Source organism: Arvicola amphibius, chromosome X (assembly GCF_903992535.2).
Source record: "Arvicola amphibius chromosome X, mArvAmp1.2, whole genome shotgun sequence".
NCBI lineage: Eukaryota > Metazoa > Chordata > Mammalia > Rodentia > Cricetidae > Arvicola > Arvicola amphibius.
The window spans coordinates 121273077-121293773 of record NC_052065.1 but is presented as its reverse complement, the minus strand read 5'-3'; the positions used below and the strand labels follow the sequence as shown (position 1 = coordinate 121293773).

The 20697-nt window shown below is 42.9% G+C and overlaps 1 protein-coding gene across 1 annotated transcript in view; it reads left to right on the top strand.

The window, feature by feature from the left end:
* The window catches only part of Arhgef6 (Rac/Cdc42 guanine nucleotide exchange factor 6), a 119982-nt gene that overhangs the window by 96715 nt on the left and 2570 nt on the right, over positions 1 to 20697 (top strand). Inside the window, 11 exon segments of the mRNA XM_038317173.1 lie at positions 1373 to 1432; positions 3425 to 3571; positions 7130 to 7216; positions 8013 to 8091; positions 9204 to 9349; positions 10433 to 10558; positions 12097 to 12117; positions 13267 to 13360; positions 15056 to 15133; positions 17234 to 17333; positions 19810 to 19864. Of these exon segments, the coding sequence (XP_038173101.1) occupies positions 1373 to 1432; positions 3425 to 3571; positions 7130 to 7216; positions 8013 to 8091; positions 9204 to 9349; positions 10433 to 10558; positions 12097 to 12117; positions 13267 to 13360; positions 15056 to 15133; positions 17234 to 17333; positions 19810 to 19864 (993 nt within the window).

Sequence of the window (20697 nt, the reverse complement as noted above, 5' to 3'; positions counted from 1 at the left end):
GTGAGAATGTCTGGCATATCCATATTCCTCAACATTAGGTGCACTACAGGATCAGTGATGTCCCTCCAAGTGACTATATTAATTATTAAATATTATTTTAAAAAATTTAAATATAAATATGTTTTGATTGCATTCTTTTCTTCCCCCAAGTTCTCTCCCCCTTCCTCCCCATCCAACTTTAAGTTCTTTCTCAAGAAACAACTCCCCAAGCTCCCCAAACCTAGAAAACAAAATACAGCAACGCCCAAAAAGAACAAAACAAAACCACCAAACTAACCAAATAAAAGCATACAGACAGTGGAGCCCATTATTTCTTGGTCATGGACATGAGAAATCTTACCTCAATAATGATACCTATTATGCTGTTACTAAATATATGATGCATTATAAACTGTCTTAGAAGTCTATTGTACTTGGCTAAACACTGCTGCTCTACAATGTGTATGTATACATTAAAATATATTATCTACCATAAATATGCATAATTTTCTTGTTAATTAAAAAGATAATAGTAAACTCAAAGGTTATATGCAAAATAGTCAGTTGTATAATATGATAAGTTAAGAATTAAAAAAAATTACCAGAATTTAGGATCTCAGTACTTCCAGCAATTAGGCGATTAAGAAATTTTCGGGGGCTGGAGAAATAGCTCAGCACTTAAGAGTAAATCCTAGTTCAAATCTCAGCACCCAAGTCAGCCAGCTCACAACTGCCTGTCGCTCCAGTCAGCTCCGGAGGAATCCAAAGCCTCTGGCCTCCTCTGCCACCTACACCTACACTCACGTGCATATATTCTCTCTCTCTCTCTCTCTCTCTCTCTCTCTCTCTCTCTCTCTCACTCTACCTCATATGCACACATAATTAAAAATAAAATAATCTTAAAATATAAGAATAAATAAAAATTCTTTTGGTTCATAGTTCCATGAATTTTAAGACAGGTGTGGATTCATGTACTCAATCACCACCATAGTGAAGATATAAGACAATTCCATCACACACACACACACACACACACACACACACACACACACACACACACACACAGAGTCTCTCTCTCACTCTCTCTCTCTCTCTCATGTATGTGTGCACACACACTTCTGCCTTTTTGCCCTTTTGTGGCCATATGCCCATCCCACCTCATCCAGGGCAGCATCCAACCTCTTCTAATTCTGTTTTTATTATTTATTTTTAATTATTTCTTTTATTTTTGAGATTATGATATAATTATATCATTTCCTCCTTCCCTCCTCCCTCCAAATCCCCCCACATACCCCTTCCAGCTCTCTTCCACCCGTGGCCTCTTTTTTCATTAGCATTGTTACATACATATGTGCATATGCTGATATTGTTTGTAAATGTATTCCTTTGATAGGACACTCATCCGGACCATCAAGACATTCTGAAGGCAATCCTAGCATTCAAAGCACTCATGGTATGTGACACTCTCAGACTGTCATTCTCCATTTTGTATACTTTGTTGCTGAAAGAATGCTTTGTGTGTAACAGTTCTTTCTTTCAGTAGAGGTCCTCGGGATGGAACCAATAAGCTCTCAGGACAGTAGTTCTGTGATTGTTACATTTGGTTTTGTTCTCTGCAAATCATGCTTACCTATGAAAGGTTGCCAGACTGAGGGTATAAAGCAATCACATTTGAAAGTCTTGGCCACATTAAGCATTGATGTGTAGGTGGGGGGTTTCCTGTTTTTTTCTTTGTCTTTACCCCCATTGCTCACCCTAGGTATGTATAACTTGTCATTCTCTGATTGGCATCAATACTGGATTTCACTGTTTATGCCAAAATATGTGAATTCGTTCTTTGCATATGAAAAAGGAATCTTTCCTAAAAGAAAAAAAAAACACAATGTACTAAAATGAAATTGCTTAATATAGATTGCTACCCGAGGTAGCTATCATCTTGAGAATCAAGGTTAGCCTGTCTCCTTGAACCCACTGATGTAAAACCTTTGATGCCATTTCAGAAGGAAAAAAAAAACTTTTTATTTTGAGCGATGTGTTAAATTTAGATATATTTGACATTTCTAAAGCCTTCTGTGGGATTTGGACCAGTGTTTAGCTTTTGATCCTTGCTAGAAGGTGACTGCACGGCCCTCCTCAGCACTTCACTTTTATTGCTTCTGAAAGGTAAATAACCGAGGTGCCAGTGCTTCAAGGGAAAGCTGAAGATCAGGCAAGGCCTTGGGATAAATTTGCACCTGTTGTCAGGCAAAAGAAGTAGAAAATATCTACAGTCTTACATGGCTCAGCTTAGTAGAACAGCTCACTCAAGCCCATGGGTGGCGTGGCACTTGTTGCAGCCTGGATCTCTTTGATGCATTCTTCTGCACATGAACACAGAAGACCAGAGGGTCCAGTTCAAGGTCAGAGCCTCAGTTACATAGTGAGTTCGAGGCCAGCCTGGGTTGCACGAGACCCTGTCTGAACAAAGGAAACTAAAATATGTCCCTCTGACAACAAAAAGCAAACGTGCTTCTTGTGTTGTAAAACTCGCTTTGGTAGTGGTCATATATTTACTGCAAATACATATGCTTAAAAATCTGTATAATGTCTTATACAGATTAAAGTCTTAGTTAAATGATGCAACAGATTTTTTCCCAAAAAATATTATACATTCATGTGGACAAAATAGTATAATGAACCATTTGCTTAGACTTCAATTATTCATTTTGGAATGAGTACTGCTAAATTACTCTAAGATAGCTTTACTCTTCTGAAACAGGTTTTATAGCCCTCTATATATTTCATGTCCCACATAGTATTGGCAGACTGTTTCTTGATTTGAATTTCCAATTTAGTCATCACGAATTCCCCTTGGATCTGTTTTTCCCCCAATCCCTTTAGGAATAAAAATCAGCTTAGTGTTTTGCAAGGCACTGTTGCTCCCTAAACAAAGTCAGGACAGTGCATGTGTTTCAGGATGAACTTAGAATGCTGTGACATTCTCTGTTTTTAAAACCCAGGGAGTAATTTCCATTTTTCTTATCGTCAAGTTGATACCCTGTTACAGAGTGAGCATAGATCATATAAATGAAATCACGTAGTAATTACAGCCCTATTTGCCCATGGTAGCAAAGGGCTGGTTGTTGTCCTGGCTCTACTTGATGGGACTCTGCTCCTTAACTTTCCAGACTCTTCACGGGGAGAGAGCAATAAGCCCCTTCTTACGACTCGATCTTGATTCCTTGGCAAAATGGAAGCTCTCCTTTCTTCCTATAGCATTGAGAGGCTCAGAGCTATGCAGTGTATTTGTTTGTCTGGCTAGAGCACGGATGGTCATAGAATTCACGGCAAGCAATAAAGGGCTTCAGTGAGAAGCAAGGAGTCAAAAAAAGTACCTTATTTTGAACTTGCTTTGGGCCTGAGAACTTTCCCCATCTGTCTCACCGGAATCACTTTGGATCTGTAGGGGCAGTGCCAAGATCTGAGAAAGAGAAAACAACTGGAATTGCAGATCCTTTCGGAACCTATTCAGGCATGGGAAGGAGACGATATTAAGAGCCTGGGGAATGTGATCTTCATGTCGCAAGTGATGGTACAGTACGGAACCTGTGAGGTGAGCCCTCTGCATTGCTTCTCTCATACTTTCCTTTCCTTTATTTGTTCTTCCATCAAGGGCAACTGGGGTAGAGGCAGAGGGGATAGAAAATATAGGGTAACTTTGAGACACATTTAGATGGCGATATCAACCAAGAAGGGTGGCTTATGGGATGCAGAAGATGGCAGCTACAATTTAGACCTGCTAACTTTCCCAAGACCCCCGGTATCTATCTGCATGGAGATGTCCTATGAGCAGCTTTTAATGCACTATGGGAATGTAGGTGAGAGGTCCGCATTCAGGACAGAGATTTAGACTCTCTGACAAATGTTCCTTTCTAGAAAGTACATATCCAAAGAGAAGCACAGAGGTTGAAGATGGATTATTTCTTTTAGGAAGAGGCCAGGGTAGGAGAGACATATCATGTCACCCGGTATGATTTATTGGATGTTAATATCGTCTCCCCTCCCCATAAACACCTTCCTATAGTCTCTGATGTGCTTGTGGCAAAGATTCATTACTGCGGGTTGGTAAGCAATCTCATTAAAAATGCAGATACCCCAGGGAAAGTTAATGCAGTGAGGGTAACTATTAGTCATTCATATCTTTGAGATAAAATCCTTGGGTGAAAGGAAGAGGAAGCATTGTGGGACTCTGTAAGGGACACAAATAGGAGACTAGAAAAGAACTGGGGATTGTCGTCTCACTGAAATTCCTGGAGGAGTAATTGAAAGTGGCCAGCAAGCTTAGCGTTCTGGAAGGTTCAGAGGTCAAGGAGTGTGAGGACAAAAAGAAGCTATCAGATTTTGCTAGAAGGCAGTTATTGATGAGTTTGAGAAAGCGGGGGGGGGGAGTGCAGTTAGCGAGGAATCAATGGAGAGAAAATGAAGGCAGCGAGTAATTTGGCAATAAAATGTCAAGAAATAAGATATTATGAATGAAGAGCCACATGGGGTGAGCAAGAGCCTTAAGACAGTGATGAACATATGTTAAAGGCAAAAGGGGAGGGCCTAGTGAAACTGGAAAGGTGCTGAAGTAGCGCAATATCTGTGGAAGGGAAACAGGGCAAGAGAAAGGTGGGAGAGTTGTTCTAACAGTTCTGAAGGCTCACTCTATTCAAGTGGGAAGGAAATTGAGGAGATAGCTGTGAGAATAATTGCATCAAATGGGTTTTTTTTTGGTTTTTTTAAGACAGGATTTTCTTTGTGTAGCCTTGGCTGCCCTAGTATTAGCTCTGTAGACCAGGCTGAACTCGAACTCGCAGAGATCCACTTGTCTCTGCCTCAAGATGGACTTTTTGTATCTACTAATTTTGACTCTGTTAAGGGGATCAGAGCAGCCCTATCTGTTAAGTTTACTTTAGTGCAATCAAAACCTGTAGTTGACAATAATGCATTATAATAATCTTAAAAGAGCTAGAAGAGAGAGTTTCTTTTCACTAATAAGCAGTTTATACATTGGTTTGTTTATCGTGTATGCACATGTATGCATCGGGCAGAAGACACTGGTTAGGGTTGATACTCTCCTTCTGCCACATGGCTCCTGGGAATTAAACTCAGGTCTTCAAACTATCCACCAGACTTGCTGTCAGATGAGTCATGATAGCACCAGCCCACTGGCCCTAGAAAGGACTTTGAGTATGCTTGTCAGGAAGAATTGGCAAACGTTTAGGATAGTAGACACACTAATAACTTGGATTTGGTTATTGCGTAATGTATACATTTTTTCTTTTAAGTGTGTACAAATATGTTATGTGCCAATCCAAAAAAAAAAAAACATGAAATTGGGCTGAGGGTGAAGAGGACAGTGGATTTAGTATGCACAAGGCCCTCTGTTGTATTTCCAACATCATACACAGAGACCAAATAATCCACACCAGTTTTTTAAAGTGTATTTACATCTTTGTCTTACATGTCATACAGTAACTCGCTCTCTCTGTGTGGATGTGTGTGTGGATGTGTTCATATATATGCTTTTCAGAGGAGGCCAGAGGTTGATAAGAAATGTCTTCCTCTATTACATTCCAATTTTGTTTCTTACTGAACCGGAGCTTACCGATTTTTGTGCAGACTGGATAGCCAATAGGCCCCTAGATCCCCTTGGCTGCGACCCTACAGCACTCAGTATTTTAGATGCTTGCTACTATGCTGGGCAAACACCTGTTTCCTAGGAATCCTAAACCAGGCCCTCATGCATGAGTGGCAGGTACTTTAGCCACTGAGCTCACAGTTACCCTAGTGTTAATGATTCGAAGGAATTTAATGACTGGGAATATTAGCAGACCATAAATTTATTTTTTATTTATTAAAAAATTTTGTTTATTTTACAACCTAATCTGTTTCCCCTCCCTCCTCTCCTTCAATTTCCTCTCCCCATCCTCCTTTATTCCCCTCCCCTCCTCCTCTGTTCAGAAAGGGGCAGGCCTCCCATGGGTGTAAACAAAGCCTGGCACGTCAAGCAGGACCAAGCCCCTCCCCACTGCATCAAGGCTTGGCGAGGCAACCCAGCATGGGGAATAGGTTCCCAAAAGCCAGCTCAAGTGCCAGAAACAGGTCCTGATCTCACTGCTAGGAGCCCCACAAACAGACCAAGCCACACAACTGTCACACACATGTAGAGGGCCTAGGTTGGTCCCATGCAGGCTACATTGTTGTTGGTCCAGAGTCCGTGAGCTTCCAAGATCTTGGGTCAGCTGTAACAGACCATAAATTTCTTATCTGCTGAAAGCAGCTTCACTTAGCTACTATTCGAAGTAAAGATATATTTTAGTTATGGGAACTTTGAGACAGAGTTACTTTGTGTCCGGAACTAGCAGTCACACTGTTCCAGAATGTTCGTGGGTTCTGACCCTCACACACTCCGGGAATAATGTACATACTTGTTTGGCACTTTTGAGTTTTATCTTTTTATCGTGTTATAATTTACTGCCAATGCTCAGGTCGATGATTATGTAAGGCTTGTATTTTTTTATTTCAGGAACATTTTTTTCATTTATTGTACACACCAACCAGTTTCCCCTCCCTCCTCCTCTCCTGTCCCATTCCCTCTCCCCATACACCCCTCCCATCCCCTCTTTCTCCACCTCCATTCAGAGAGGGCCAGGCCTCCCATGGGCTTGCACAAGGCATGGCACATCTAGTTGAGGCAGGACTGAGCTACTTCCCTTACATGGAGGTGGGGCCAGGTAATCCAGCATGGGGAACAGGCTACTAAAAGCCAACTAAGTGCCAGGAATTGGTCCTGCTCTCACTGCTAGAAGCCTTCCTAAGAGACCAAGCTACATGATTGTCACACACATGCAGAGAGCCTAGGTTGGTCCCATGCAGGTCCCCTGACTGTTGGTCCAGCGTCCATGAGCTGCCAGGTACTCAGGTCAGATGTCTCTGCGGGTTCCCCCACCTTGACTCCCCTGGCTGTTACAATGCCCCCTCCTTTTCTTCCGCAAGACTCTTGGAGCTCAGCGTAGCGCTTGTCTGTGGATCTCTGGTAAGGCCTGGGTTTTGAAGCAGTGCTTTCAGGAAGTCTTAACAAAAGCAGTTCAATGATTTCCCATTCATGATTTCTATTCTACTTCAGGAAAAAGAGGAGCGATATTTTATGCTGTTTTCAAATGTCTTGGTAATGTTGTCTGCAAGTCCTCGGATGAGTGGCTTTATCTATCAGGTGAGTAGCTCCAAATAAAAGCAATGAGCAGAGGCCAGATGCAAACAGGCATCTATAACCCTCAGATGTGATATAGGCCACCATGGCATTTGGAGCTCAAGCCGGCAAAGGGAAAATGTTCGAAGCCTTCCATAATGAACCTGCTTGTGACAACAGATGTTCTTGAGATCAAAGACCTCTGTGGTCATATAATCTTGTCCCGGCTATCTGCTGCTCTGCCTATGAGCTGAGTTTCCAGTTGTGTAAATAGAAATCTAAATCTATAATTGGATAAATTAGTAACAGCACTTTACAGACCCATATCATTACTGCTGAATGCCACAAAGCTGGGACTTGATCCTGTAACTGTCATATTGTAGTCATATTATATTATTTGGGTTTATATATTATTTGTAGTCATATATATTATTTGTAAGAAGCCGGACCTTAATCGCCTTAGAGGATGAAACCTCCCTCAGGCTGTTCCCAAAATGTAGACCGTTATGCTGTGATTCTCTGTTATGTGTGGTCCTGGCCATTACTCCCTTTCCTCAAATGTGGGCCTTTGCTTTTCAATTCATATGAAAATATGGTAGAAAGCAAACTGTTTGAAATTGTGAGCTTAGGATTTATGGTGTATTCGTCAAACACACACTTCTCCCTGGCTTTCTTTTCTAATTGAAATCTAGACTAGGGCAGCCTTGTCTATTGTCGGACTAGTGAAATATGTCTAGCCATGTGATTTCTGGGAAGATCAAAAGTATGAGAGATAGATGTATAGTCATGGAATTCATAAGAATATTCTTTCTTCTGCTAGGGAAAAATACCAGTAGCAGGGATGGTGGTGAATAGATTGGATGAAACCGAAGGGAGCGACTGTGCATTTGAAATCACAGGTATGTCGTTTTCTCCTTTTCATATAGCTACTTCAGATCCTTTCTGGAAGCAAGTGGAGTTTAAACAAATAAATGCTATGATTTTCTCCCGTATAGCCCCTAATCAGGTTTTACAGGGATACGGCAAAGCCCTTTCCACTCCCCAGGACAACTAGACTAACAAAACCATGAAGCTTCTTGTCATTTCATAGCCTCGCCTTTGCCATTACGTTCCCTCTTTTCTTGTATCAAAGCTACTTGTGAGAGCTGGAGAATAACCTTCTCCTTCTCTGGCATGTGGTCCATGGTGGCCAAGAAGCCAAAGGGATGGACTTTTGTCTCCAATCTTATCAGCCGGTAAACTGGCAAGGTGTGCTTGTGTTCTAAATAGCCACAAAACTGTCTATACAAATTAAACCCAATCTTCAATTTCTCTCTGAGATTTTAGGCTGTTGTCCCCTTTGCCAGGCCTCTGTGATTTCCCTATAATGGCTGTACTTGTACGTGGATGTCACCGTGGGGAAGACAGTGTTAATGTCCCTAGACCTTACCAAACCCTGTATTCAGCCCTAAGGAGCCTATAATTTGGTATTATTGTTTTAACTGGTTTCAACTATGTGTTGTTCTATCTTGGACTCTGGGCAAACCAGTACGATAGTCTTAGAATAGGCTCTGGACTAGATAGCCAGTCAGTGCACTTCTGGTTTTAGATTGCAAGTGTGTTTGTTGTAAGGTTTTATGCTGTGTCTAAGATTCTGTAAAGTGGTAGGAATCCAGGACAGTTTTAGAAATAAAAATGAATAATCATAGCCGGGTGGTGGTGGTGCACACCTTTAATCCCAGCACTCGGGAGGCAGGGGCAGGTGGATCTTTGTGAGTTCGAGGCCAGCCTGGTCTACAAGAGCTAGTTCCAGGACAGGCTCCAAAGCTACAGAGAAACCCTGTCTCGAAAAACCAAAAAAATGAATAATCATTTGCCATATTTACAACTCCTCTGTTCCTAATCCTAGAGTTTGAAAGGGTTATTTCATAGAAAGGAAGATTCCTGAAAGTAGATGCCCAACTGAAGTATGCTTGTGAGTAAGACACATCCTTGTGTTTGGTTTCTAAATGTTCATATTTTGGTGATACAGGTAACATAATAGAGAGAATTGTGGTCTATTGCAACAATAGCCAGGATTTCCAGGAATGGCTGGAGCACCTGAACAGACTGACCAGAGGACCAGCCTCTTCCAGCTCATTGTCTAAGACCTCGACATCATCCTGTAGTGGGCATTCTGTAAGTAGTTCCCTGGGACTCGTGGAGTACTGGGATGAGTGAAGTAGTGGGACTATTGAAGTATTAGGGATTATTCAAGTTCTGTCGGAATTTGCCTGCTAAAGACTTCTAAAAATCAGCAGCGAGCATGCCCTTTGACTTTGGGTGGTCTCTGTAGATTTTGAAGTACAGTTAAACCTCACTAATTCTGCTTTCTTATCATTGTGAGGCCCATTGAAATTAATAAAGTATTTCAGTTAAATATGTGTGATTTTGGTCAGCAGCAGTCTTAGGTACTCAGCTAACTGCCAGTCAAGCGTCTCCCACCAGAGGACCTTCTAAGAGGTTTTAATGATAAACAGGATTTATTTGTTTCTTCACTGTTATTCTTGTCTTAATCACGTGCCACGTCAAAGCAAGTAGTTCACCTCTCTGAATGCCTAAAATCTTCATGTAATCTCGCGCACACTTTCACATCTGCTCAGTAACCTGCATGAAAGGTAAACACTCAGCATTGACATCTGAGTTCTCGGAAATCTAGAATGTGTGGAGTTGGAGTTAATGAGATTTTACTGTACTTGCTGGGTGAAATGGAAGCTTTCCTCCGTTGTCTGTTAACGCTCCACCTTGTAATGCCAATATCCCCATTCTGAGTGCTGTGATTGTGGTGGTGGAACATAGGCTTTGGCATCAAGTCTGGGTTCAAATCTTGTCTTTGCCATCTTCTAGCCAGTCGCTTCGCTTCTCTGAACCTGTTATTGTCTACTCTGATGAAAGAGCCCACTTAAGAGTCTAACTGAGTGCCAAACACATCACTGAAACTCAAATGGTTCCTGTTGTTCCACTTTCCTCCTTTACAGAGGAAACATTTCTGCCGTAAATGAAATTGCAGAAAAGAGAGGACAGGATCATGGGACGCCAAGTCCATGTCTAACGTTGTTTAGAAACCGTTAAGTTTTCTGACTGGACAATTTTACTATTCCATCTTCCCCCTTTTGTGTCTGGCTTTGCTGATCCAACGGAGCTATTGCCATTCTCTTACTGTGTGGTACCAGGTCGGGTTCAGATGGGAGATTGCCCGCATCTCATGAGACATTTTCCCAGTCTTTTAGCTCTACTGGACAGCCCCGAGGACCCTTGGAGCCTCCTCAAATTATAAAACCGTGGAGTTTAAGTTGCCTACGACCTGCACCTCCACTTAGACCATCAGCAGCACTAGGTTATAAAGAGGTAATTTTGCTACATATGATATAAAATGCTTCTGACAAGCTAATTTTAGAGCTTATTGCAAATAGTTCAGAGAGAATATGCTAGAATTTATGATAGGATATATATATATATATATATATATATATATATATATATGTCTTGAATTGTTAGATTCAGTGATTGTTTCTTAATTTTCCATTTCCCTGCTTTCCATCTACAGACGCTGATGGAACTGAGCAGTTCAAATGCACTGCCTGTTTCCCTAGTCTATCTCTTAAGCTCCTCTGTTGCCTCTACGTGGCGACAATAATTCTTTAGATTAGTCAACTCTGTACACACGTCTCAAACCAGAAACACTTTGTTGAAAGCTGCTTTTCCAATCAAACACCCAGTTCTGCACTTTGTAGCATGTTGTTCAATGAAACCCAGTCAGTAAAATGTCATGAGACCAAGCCATGTGTCTCAACTAAGAAAGCAATGTCTGCTGTAGTGAGAAGGAGAGAAGACTGTAATTAGAGGAATTGTCTTTTTATAGAGAGGCTTCTCAGTTTCAGCCTCCCTCACAGGGCATCTGGTATTTGCCCAGTGTGCTGCCAAGTTCTACCATGACCAGGGTGTCTGTCTGGTCCTTTTCTCTTTAGAAGGGCAGTCAAGGTGCAGTAGTCTCTAGCTCCCGTAACTACACAAGTGTTACCTTTTCCACCGAGTGAGGTCCCCCCTTACTTATTTCTAATTATTTCTTATTTCAGAGAAGATGCTCATTTATTAATAACTGCTCCTAAGGTCTTGTTGTATGAAGAGTAGTTGCTGACAGTTACAATTCTCTGTCCTGTGTGTTTTGATCTTGGAGACTGTGCTCAGTTTGGAGTGGTTTTTGATTTGAGCAACCATGCTTCTGCTCCAATTAATTGTTGCCTCCATATCTCAGAGCGATAAAACAGAACAATATATAGACACCGGAGGATTTTTTTAACCCTTTCAACTGGCTGATAGGAGGCATGACTCGAGCATTTAAAAAAAAAAAAACAGTAACTCTTCAGAATTTGGGCAGGAAGTGGTTTCACAGGTTTGCTTTGAAACTGACCCGCAACCATTCATCTCTCTTTGATCACTTAAACCAGGAGTGCCACTTCATAGTAACCTATCCCCCTTTTTAATAATGGACATGTTGCAACTGTCAGTTACTAAATTCATACCAAGGTGAGCTCTGAAGGGTAAAGTTGGCTTAATCCTTCACATAACTAATCCATTAAAACTAAGGCATGATCACTGTGTTTCTGCTGGGGGAAGAGAGTTATTAATATATTCTTGCTATGTACTGTGCATTTCGGTGATTTTTCCGGCATTTGTAATTCTGCACAGAACTGGATTCTTTGGATTTTTGCATGAGGATATTGCATCTGAAACTAATGTGGGAATGGTGGTGATATTCTCTCCATGTAATTTATGATAACACTAACATTTCAAATGTTGTTTTAGAATTATTGATAAGTGGATTTGGTCATTATAACCATCGACCTCTCACGCTCATCTTCTCTTTCTTTACATATTCATTTTAGAGGATGTCTTATATCTTAAAGGTAAGGGTAGAGCAGTGGCATCGTAATGTTGTTGTGCTGTTAACTTTGATGAATGAAGCTTTCCTTTATGCTTGTTTTGTCCCTTGCTATAATTGGTGGCTAAATGTGAAGATGCAATTCTGACATGTAAGTACTTTCTTCAAAAGCAGGCTTGTGTTTGATACGTGCAAAATGTTACTTTATATATCATGCCTTTAAAACGCTCGTTTTCCTATGTTTTTAATGCTAGCTTTCCCTCCTTTTTTTTTTTTTAAAGCACGTGTGGTTTTTCATGTTTGTCTCTTTTCAAGTATAAGTGGACCACTGTGGCTAAGTGAAGGCAATTAAATTATTTGTTTCATATATTTTAAAGTACTAATTATTACTCCTGTATCAGATAGATCTATTCATATACACATAGATGATGGGCAACATGTAGTGTCAGAATAATACCTTGGGATTCAAAGTGTAAGACTGTAAGAGTCCAATCTGTTTACTTTCATATTAACATTTATCTGTTTTTTAATTACTAGTTATGCATATGACAAAACTCAAACTCACTGATTTTCATCTCCACTGGGTACTAATTAAAAGTGTGGCTTTGGCTGTACATAATCCAAAGTTATTTGTCAGAAAAGCCTTCAGGAAATTCTCCTCTCTGAGAGAATAACATAGACTCTCCACCTTAATTTTCCCATCCAACTGACAGGAATTCTATTTTCTTTGTTGGACTGCGTTAAGCAAAACTTACTCAGATAGTTCTAAACTCTTAGAACAGAGACACATGTTCTGACAGTACTTACATCTTCAAAACCATCCATGGGGAACAGCAACCAAGTTAGGAATGCTGGTACTCTTCTGGGGTTAAAATTCCATTACTCTTGCTGCAGATGGTACCCTAAAGGCACTGACCCTCCTGCACAATCTGCATCCTTCTTCATTCCTATTCTCATTCCTATGGCAACTGAGAGTGGAATGTGATTGCCTGTGCTTTGTTGAACCTTTTCAAGTTTATTGAAGCCACTTTTAGTGTGTGTAATCTAAAATTCTGACACTTTCCTAATGGATGCTATCGCCATGAGAGATGCATTCGGACTCATTTTATTGGCTCTATTTTCATTTCTATTCAGGAGAGAATGTTAATTCACAGAGAAACCGTTATCCTTGCAGGAATCTAGTAAGAGCCCCAAGACAATGAAGAAGTTTCTTCACAAAAGAAAGACGGAGAGAAAAGCCTCGGAGGAAGACTACGTGATTAGGAAAAGTATGTGTTCCGTACGTTTGCCAAGTTATTTATGCGTGAACAAACATGAGAATTTTTTAAAAAGCAGATAATTAGAGCAGTTTGTTCTTGGCATCAGCTGTTATAAAAATATGTGGAAAATGTGGTTACTTCCAAGGCTTCTGAATACGCTATCCCCCGCTGCCCTTCCAGATGACTCTGACAGGCATCGCCCCATCGTTTTCATGCTGCGGGACACTTCACTCCACCTGGTTTAGGGCCCCCCCAATGGGGCCCATTTGCCATGGACATATTTTTCCCTTTAAGTTTCTGATGCCTGTGATGTTTTCTGAACAAATGTACTAAATGGACTGGAGGACAGAAATCCTTCTGGCAGTCTAGTGTTCAGGGACGTTCTCAGTTGACCCAGGAGTCAGTCTGCTGACATCTGAAAAGGGTGCTTTATCTAGAGAGTTGATAAAGTCAGTCAAGTGATATGCCTGTATTTGGCTCTAAAATTGTGAACAAGGAGTCAGTGATGCAGCAGCGTTGCATGTGCCAGCTGCAAGTCTAGCCTGGATCAATCTTTGCTGTGGCTAGGGGCACAGTTCAGTTCACAGAGTACTTGCCTTGCAAGCACAGAGTGCCACATAAGCCAGGCACGGGTGGCATGTGCCTGTAAACCCCACTTGGGAGGTGAAGGTAGGAGCATCAGAAGTTGATGTTTATCCTCAACCTGGGTTACCTGAGACCCTGTCATAATATAATAATATAATGTAGTATAAATAATATGTCATATTAAAAGTAAATCTTTGCTGAATTTCAATTCCTGCAACCCCAGCCCTATCCACAACTAACCTTATTAGCGGAGCATTTGTAGTGAGGAGCTGCGGGCAGGCCTGCTTTTCATCCTGCCCAGCTCCCGGCCACCAGCTAGCTTATACCTCGAAATAACATCACACAAATTGTATTCTTTTAAATACTGCCTGGCCCATTATTTCCAGCCTCTTACTCACATCTTGACTAACTCATATCTAATAATCTTTGTAACACCACAAATGGTGTCTTACCAGCAAAGATTCAGCATGTCTGACCTGGTGGCTGGCTCCATCGCATCTCTCTCTCTTAGGAGAGGCATGGCAATCTGCCTCAGAGAGGAGAGGCGTAGCATCTGACTGAGCCATCTACCTCACTTCCTTTTTCCTGTTCTGTCTACTCCGCCCACCTAAGGGCTGGCCAATCAAATGGGCCAGGCAGTTTCTTTATTAGCCAATGGGAAGCCTCCATCAAGCATTGACATCTGAGCATTTAAAGACTGAGATGGGGGGTGGGTGGGAGAATTAATGATATACTGGCTGGTTGAGAAGATGAATGGGATTAATAGGGAAAAGCTCTTAAAGAAGGCAAACCTTGAAATGTAGTCGCCAGGATGGCTTTGGATGAGCGCTGAAGCCAACCCCGAGCCCCAGTGCTGTAATTTTAGCCTTCAAGAGATGACTGATAGAACCCCCACTAATTTAGAGTTCTGAACTTCAGGGGTAGCCCCTGCTCCTGAGTACTGACCCCCGAGCTCTCGGGGTTACTGGTGGGTATCACTCTTTTGTCCCGGGAGGCTTGAACAGATGTTTGCCTGCCTTTCAGAAACACTGCGAGTCCTTGGCAGTGATGGGCACAGCATCATTTTGAGTGTCCGGGGTCATATATCTGTGAGAAGTCATTACTGATTCAATTTGACAGGTACAGCTGCTCTGGAAGAGGACGCTCAGATTCTTAAGGTGATCGAAGCCTACTGCACCAGCGCCAGTTTTCAACAGGGTAATGATGGTTCCAGTAGAATTCCCCATACTGCTTTCCCTGATGAACGGGGTTTGTTCTTTGCTGCTCACTGTTTCTTAGTGGGCATAAAAGAGCCTCGGTGCAGGTCGGTTGCAGGGTGTGGAAAAAGCGTGTGACTCAGGGCAGAGCAGAGGCGCAGGGCTAATCTTCCAGATAAGCTGCTTTTAGCTACTTGGGGCTTTGTTTACCACACTGGTGCTTGTCACCCAGAGACACGGAGAGACGTAAGAGGAAAAACAGCTGGAGGTGAGAGAAATGAAAATGACTTTTAAAAAAGTCAGTCTCTTTTGATTTACCCAGATACCTTCGCCAGCACTAGTTAGGAATTAAAGACCCCAGAGAGTTCCTGTGTTGGCGAACTGATGCTAATCTCATCTTACAGGCAGAATTGGAAAGGAAGTCAAAATACTATCTTTTATCAGCTATGTATTGAAGGGAAGGATGCTTCACCAGACGTGGGTTTCAAAGCTGCTCTGAAAATCTGGAAATGTAGTTGCACACCTGAGGCTCTTCCAAATGTCTAAAGTGTCTCGAGGTGAATGCGTTTCCCTACACAGTTTTCAGGTGCCGCCCTGCAAGCTAGACGATACCTTCTGGCAAGTCCTTGTGTCTCTTCCAGTCCAAGTCCCATAGACTATAGATATTGTTTTCTATAATTATATACATATAGGGCACCCTTTAGAAAGTTTCTCATATTTGCATCAGGACCAAATGTCCCAGAGTGCTGTATTTTTTCACAGCTCCTGACCAGCTGCTTACTTGATATGAGAGGGCTTTCTTAGGAGACTGCCTTGACACACTCTTTGAAGGGAGCACATCTCACCGGCTGTCACAAGAGGAGAGCATTTGATGTGGAAATCAATACATTTCACTACGAACAGGGACAGTAATCTGGCTGTGGTTTCTGGCATGCTCGGTCCTAATAGCAAGTTTTGATGAGATGGGAGATGAGAGAGAGAAGTTTTTATTGTGGAAGCTAGGGTGAAGGCGGGGCTGAGGCGACAACAGAGGAGCATCCCTCAAAGGAAATCCAGCCTTACCTCACCTCTGGGCCACTTGTTTTCCTAGATGAAGAGTCCATCCAAGTACTTAGAGGTGAAAGCTCAGGCATGCGATCTGTGACCTAAAGATACACAGTTTTGTTCCTCCTCCCTACCCTCCCTTGTACTTGTGGGAAGTATGTAATGCCATGCTTGACGTTCAGATGTAGCCGACGTTAGCATCACCACGGCCCTCGATTTCACCCCAGTCAAATGTTCTGTTTCCCTAGAGCCGACTCATCCTGACTTTCCGTATTCATTCATTCATTCATCCATTTTTCTTCTGCATACTAATTAAACACTTGTGAAGAGCTATTGACTGAACATGGAAACATCTCACCTCTGGGAAGACGGGAGTTATCAAATAGAAACAGGGGATGCATGCACCTCTGAAGGATGTTGTTCTAAAACAGAACAGGCCAGTGACCCAGGTAGACCAAAGATTAAGTTCTAGAGCTCAGAGAGGCAGGCTCTAGATTGAGTGGCAGAGAGGTTGAAACTACCAGTCCCATCTTCTGCCCAAGGCTGTAGAGAAAGAGTGGGCAGAGAGCAATGAAGAGACCTGAGTTTTGTTGTTGATATGATGATCTCCCAGCTCCGCTTTACCCATGGTCAAGAATAGCTTACTGCCACTCTGCATTTCCCTAGAGGGCTCCAGAAGGAGCAAAGGCTGCTTTGGAAGCCCTTTCCACTAGTCGTAGCCTAGAGTAGCGCTACTCCCTGCCCAGTCTTTACTAAAGTAAAGACTCCCTTCCAGGTCATGGGACGCGGTGTGCAACTCCTGGAGGAACGCAGAGATGGGGTGACCAGTGGTCACTTCTTTACTCTGGGGAGGTCTTAGCACATCAGGCCCCCTTCCTGAAGATCACATGACATCATTTGGCCATTTATAGTTCTCCCTGTTAGGAAAATTGAAGAGTGGCTTGGCTGTCTTCTGAGTGCAGGGGTCTGAAGAAAGCCGCTGCAGCAGCAGCAGAAAGGACTGCCACAGCCTTGGCTAACCACCCCCCCCCCCCCCCCCGTGCATCTTCACTTACAGGCACTCGGAAAGATTCTGTCCCACAAGTGCTACTCCCTGAGGAAGAGAAACTCATTATTGAAGAAACCAGAAGTAACGGGCAGACCATCATCGAAGAAAAGTGAGTAGAGAAAGGGACCCCTTTCTTGACATATCTGGGGCCTGCGAGTAGGTGTCTCAGTCAGGGCTTCTGTTGCTATGATCAAACACCATAACCATGAACAGCCGGGGCTCGCACAGTGTTTAGCTCAGCTTACAATTCTCGGGTCAAACTCCAGCACTGAGGGAAATCAGGACAGGAACTCAAACAGGGCAGGATCCTGGAGGCAGGAGCTGATGCAGAGGTTGAGGACGGTGCTGCTTACTGGCTTGCTCCTCATAGCTTGCACAGCCTGTTTTCTTGCAGAACTCAGGACTACCAGCCCAGGGATGGTACCACCCACAATGGGCTAGGCCTTTCCACGTCACTCACTAATTAAAAAAAATGCCCTACAGACTTGCCCACAGGCCAATCTAGTTGGGGACATTTCCTCAATTGAAGCTTCCTCTTCCAAGATGACTATAGCTACGCCAAGTTGACGTAAAACTAGCCAGCACGCAGATCCTTCCTCGAAGGGCCCCTCCTTCTCTTCCCTCTTCCTTCTTCTTTCTACTCCCCCTTTCCTTCTCGTCCCCATCCTTCTCTTCTTCTCCCTCGACAAAAAGGGCTTTCTCTGCTGAGCATACAGTTGGGAGCCCCAAGAGGGCAGGAGGAAGGGCAATAGAAACAGAGGTCTAGAAGCCTCCTGCTTCCCTGTGGAGTAAACAGTTTCCCAGTACTGGAGAGCTCCACATGGTGTATCTGGAGGTACCCAGGAAGGCCTTAGCTGGCATCCTCCTGCCCACAGCATTGCTGCTCACATCTTTCCAGTCAGGGGCCACGTTTCTCACAGCTGATCTCTTGTAAAGTCCTAAAACAATCTGGCAAGGAAAGCATCACTTTCAAAGATGGAAAAAAAAAGGTTCCGGGGAACTGTGCCTACGGCACACCTTTCACAATTGTGAGTGTGACTTACATGGAGGTGCGGTCAGCTTAAATACCTCCCAGCTCGTTAAGAAGCACAGAGTGGCCAAGAACTCAGTCCTGTATGCTTGAGTCATTTGTGAGGTCAGGGCTGAATCTGCTTTGGCCGCACCTCTCCCATGGCTTGCCACTGTGGATGTGTTCTCACACCTGCTGCACAGTAAAGTGCTTGGGTTCAAGAGAACAGGCCAACGTCCCAGTTCTGCTCTCAGTTTCCTATGCATCACTAGTGTCATCCTGGGCCAGTTCTTCCAGCTCTCCAGATTTGTTGTCCTCGTCTGTAAAAAAAATTTCTGAGCTGTCGAGTAATCAAATAAAGTAATTATACAGGCTGGCACTCAAAAATTAATAGCAGGTATACTAATGACTAATTGTTGTTATTAAGAGCATTATTATTGATACAGTAATCATAATAGCCTGGTGAAGGCTTCAAGGAAGGTAGTACTGTCTCCATTTTACACGTAAAGAAAGCAATGGCTAAGACGAAAAGAAAAGGGCAGAGTAATAGTAAGTGGCAGGATCAAAACTAAAACTTAGGGCCTGGAGAGACGGCTCAGCAGTTATGAGCACTGATTGATCTTTAGGAGGGCCCAGGTTAGTTCCCAAGGCCCATGCTGAGCAGCTCACAACTGCTTGGGACTCCAGCTCCAGGAAAGCTCATTCCCAATTCTGTCCTCCTTGAGGATCTGCACTTACATGCACATGAACACATACACCAACAATGAAAATTAAATGTAAAACACTCTCAACTAAAACCTAGATCTTTAAATTCCTTAATGAGAAACAGTTGGAGGTAAAAAAAAATCCCACAGCTATCCAGGAAACTTTATCATTTTAAAACCTTATTATTTTTAATGTCCTGAGTCTCTGTCATGTGGGGTTAGCTAAACGGGAAGGATAATACCATAGCATGCTATTGCAGCACACCCAAGGTCGTGTGATCACTCTCATTATATAGTAGGTATTATTTGCTCCTACTGTACAGCGACAGCCATCAAACCTTAGGATGGGAATCTTAAAAAGCTGAACTCACAGGATCAGAGAGTAGAGCAATGGTTTCCAGAGGCTTGGGGGGGAGGAGAAAAAATAGGTAATGTGTGTAAAAGAAACCTACAAAGTTTAACTATATGAGATGATAAGTAGGTTTTAGTCTATCGAATAAATATGCAGCATAATGACTAAAGTTGACAATAATGCCTTTTATTCTTAACATTTACTAAGAACATAGATCTCCAGTGCTCTCCAAAGACACAGCCACAAACAGTAGACACAACCACATCTGGTGAGGGCCGTGTTAATAGCTTCACTTGGGGCAACATTTCATAAGACAAACTCACAAAAGCATCATGTTGTATACTTTAAATGTATACAGTTTTTATTTGTCAGTTATACCCTCAAATTGAAAAAAAAGATAAATTTTATGGCTGTTACCTGCTGTTTTCTGGCCACTCAAGCTGGAGCTGAGTGGGGAACGGAATGGGTACTATAGAAACGACACTGTAGCGTGGTATTGAATTTTCTCTGCTTGTTTTAGGAGCCTTGTTGATACTGTGTACGCCTTGAAGGATGAGGTCAAAGAACTGAAGCAGGTAATGCATCATCATTAAAGTTATCTTCTCAGGTAGCAGAATCGCTCTGGCTTCTTGGCCACCCGCTGGGAGCTGGTGTCAGGTAGAGTCCAGGAGCAAGGTACTGGGGAAGAACTTATATTTTCTTTTGGTTATCAGTTGGGCTTTATTTCTTTAATCGCGTGGCTTTGATATGTGCAGCAGACTCCCCTATGTAGATACTATGTTCTCGTTCCCTCACATCTTAAAGACATGTAAGCAAGTCCAGGTGCGGGGGCACCTGCCTGTAATCCTAGCTACCAGGATGGTTGAGGTGAGAAGGTCGCGAAGTTGCTACCCTGGGCTGCATAGCAAGATCTTGTCCTGGAAAAGTCAAGAAAGGAATGGAGCAATGAAGGAGAGGTGGGAGCAATGAAGGAGAGGTGGGAAGAGGGAAAAGAGAACTAGCTGTCTTGGGTGCTTCATGAATTTGCTGGTGATGGGGTCCTAGGCTCCATCACTCCACCTATGCGATGAGACTGACTGTACCTGTGACGGGGGGGTGGGGGGGTAAGGAAGAGGAGAGTCTAGAGCCTGGAGGAGCACGTGTGGAGTTCTGAGCAAATTTGGGATAGGGCACTGCAAAGCCCTGAAGTGAGGCGGGCCAGTGAAGCCATGCAAAGTAAAGCGAATGGAAAGAGGCATGCTAGAGCTGGAATTTACAGCACATGATGGCACAGTGCTGGAGGGAGGAGAGGAGAGACATTAGAGAAACTTTGTCCCTGGGTGTCTGACTTTCTATGGTGGGCATCCTTTCAGAGATTCAGAAGCACTAGAAGAGCTTTGGGTTGATGGCGAGGGGGGGTGATACTAAG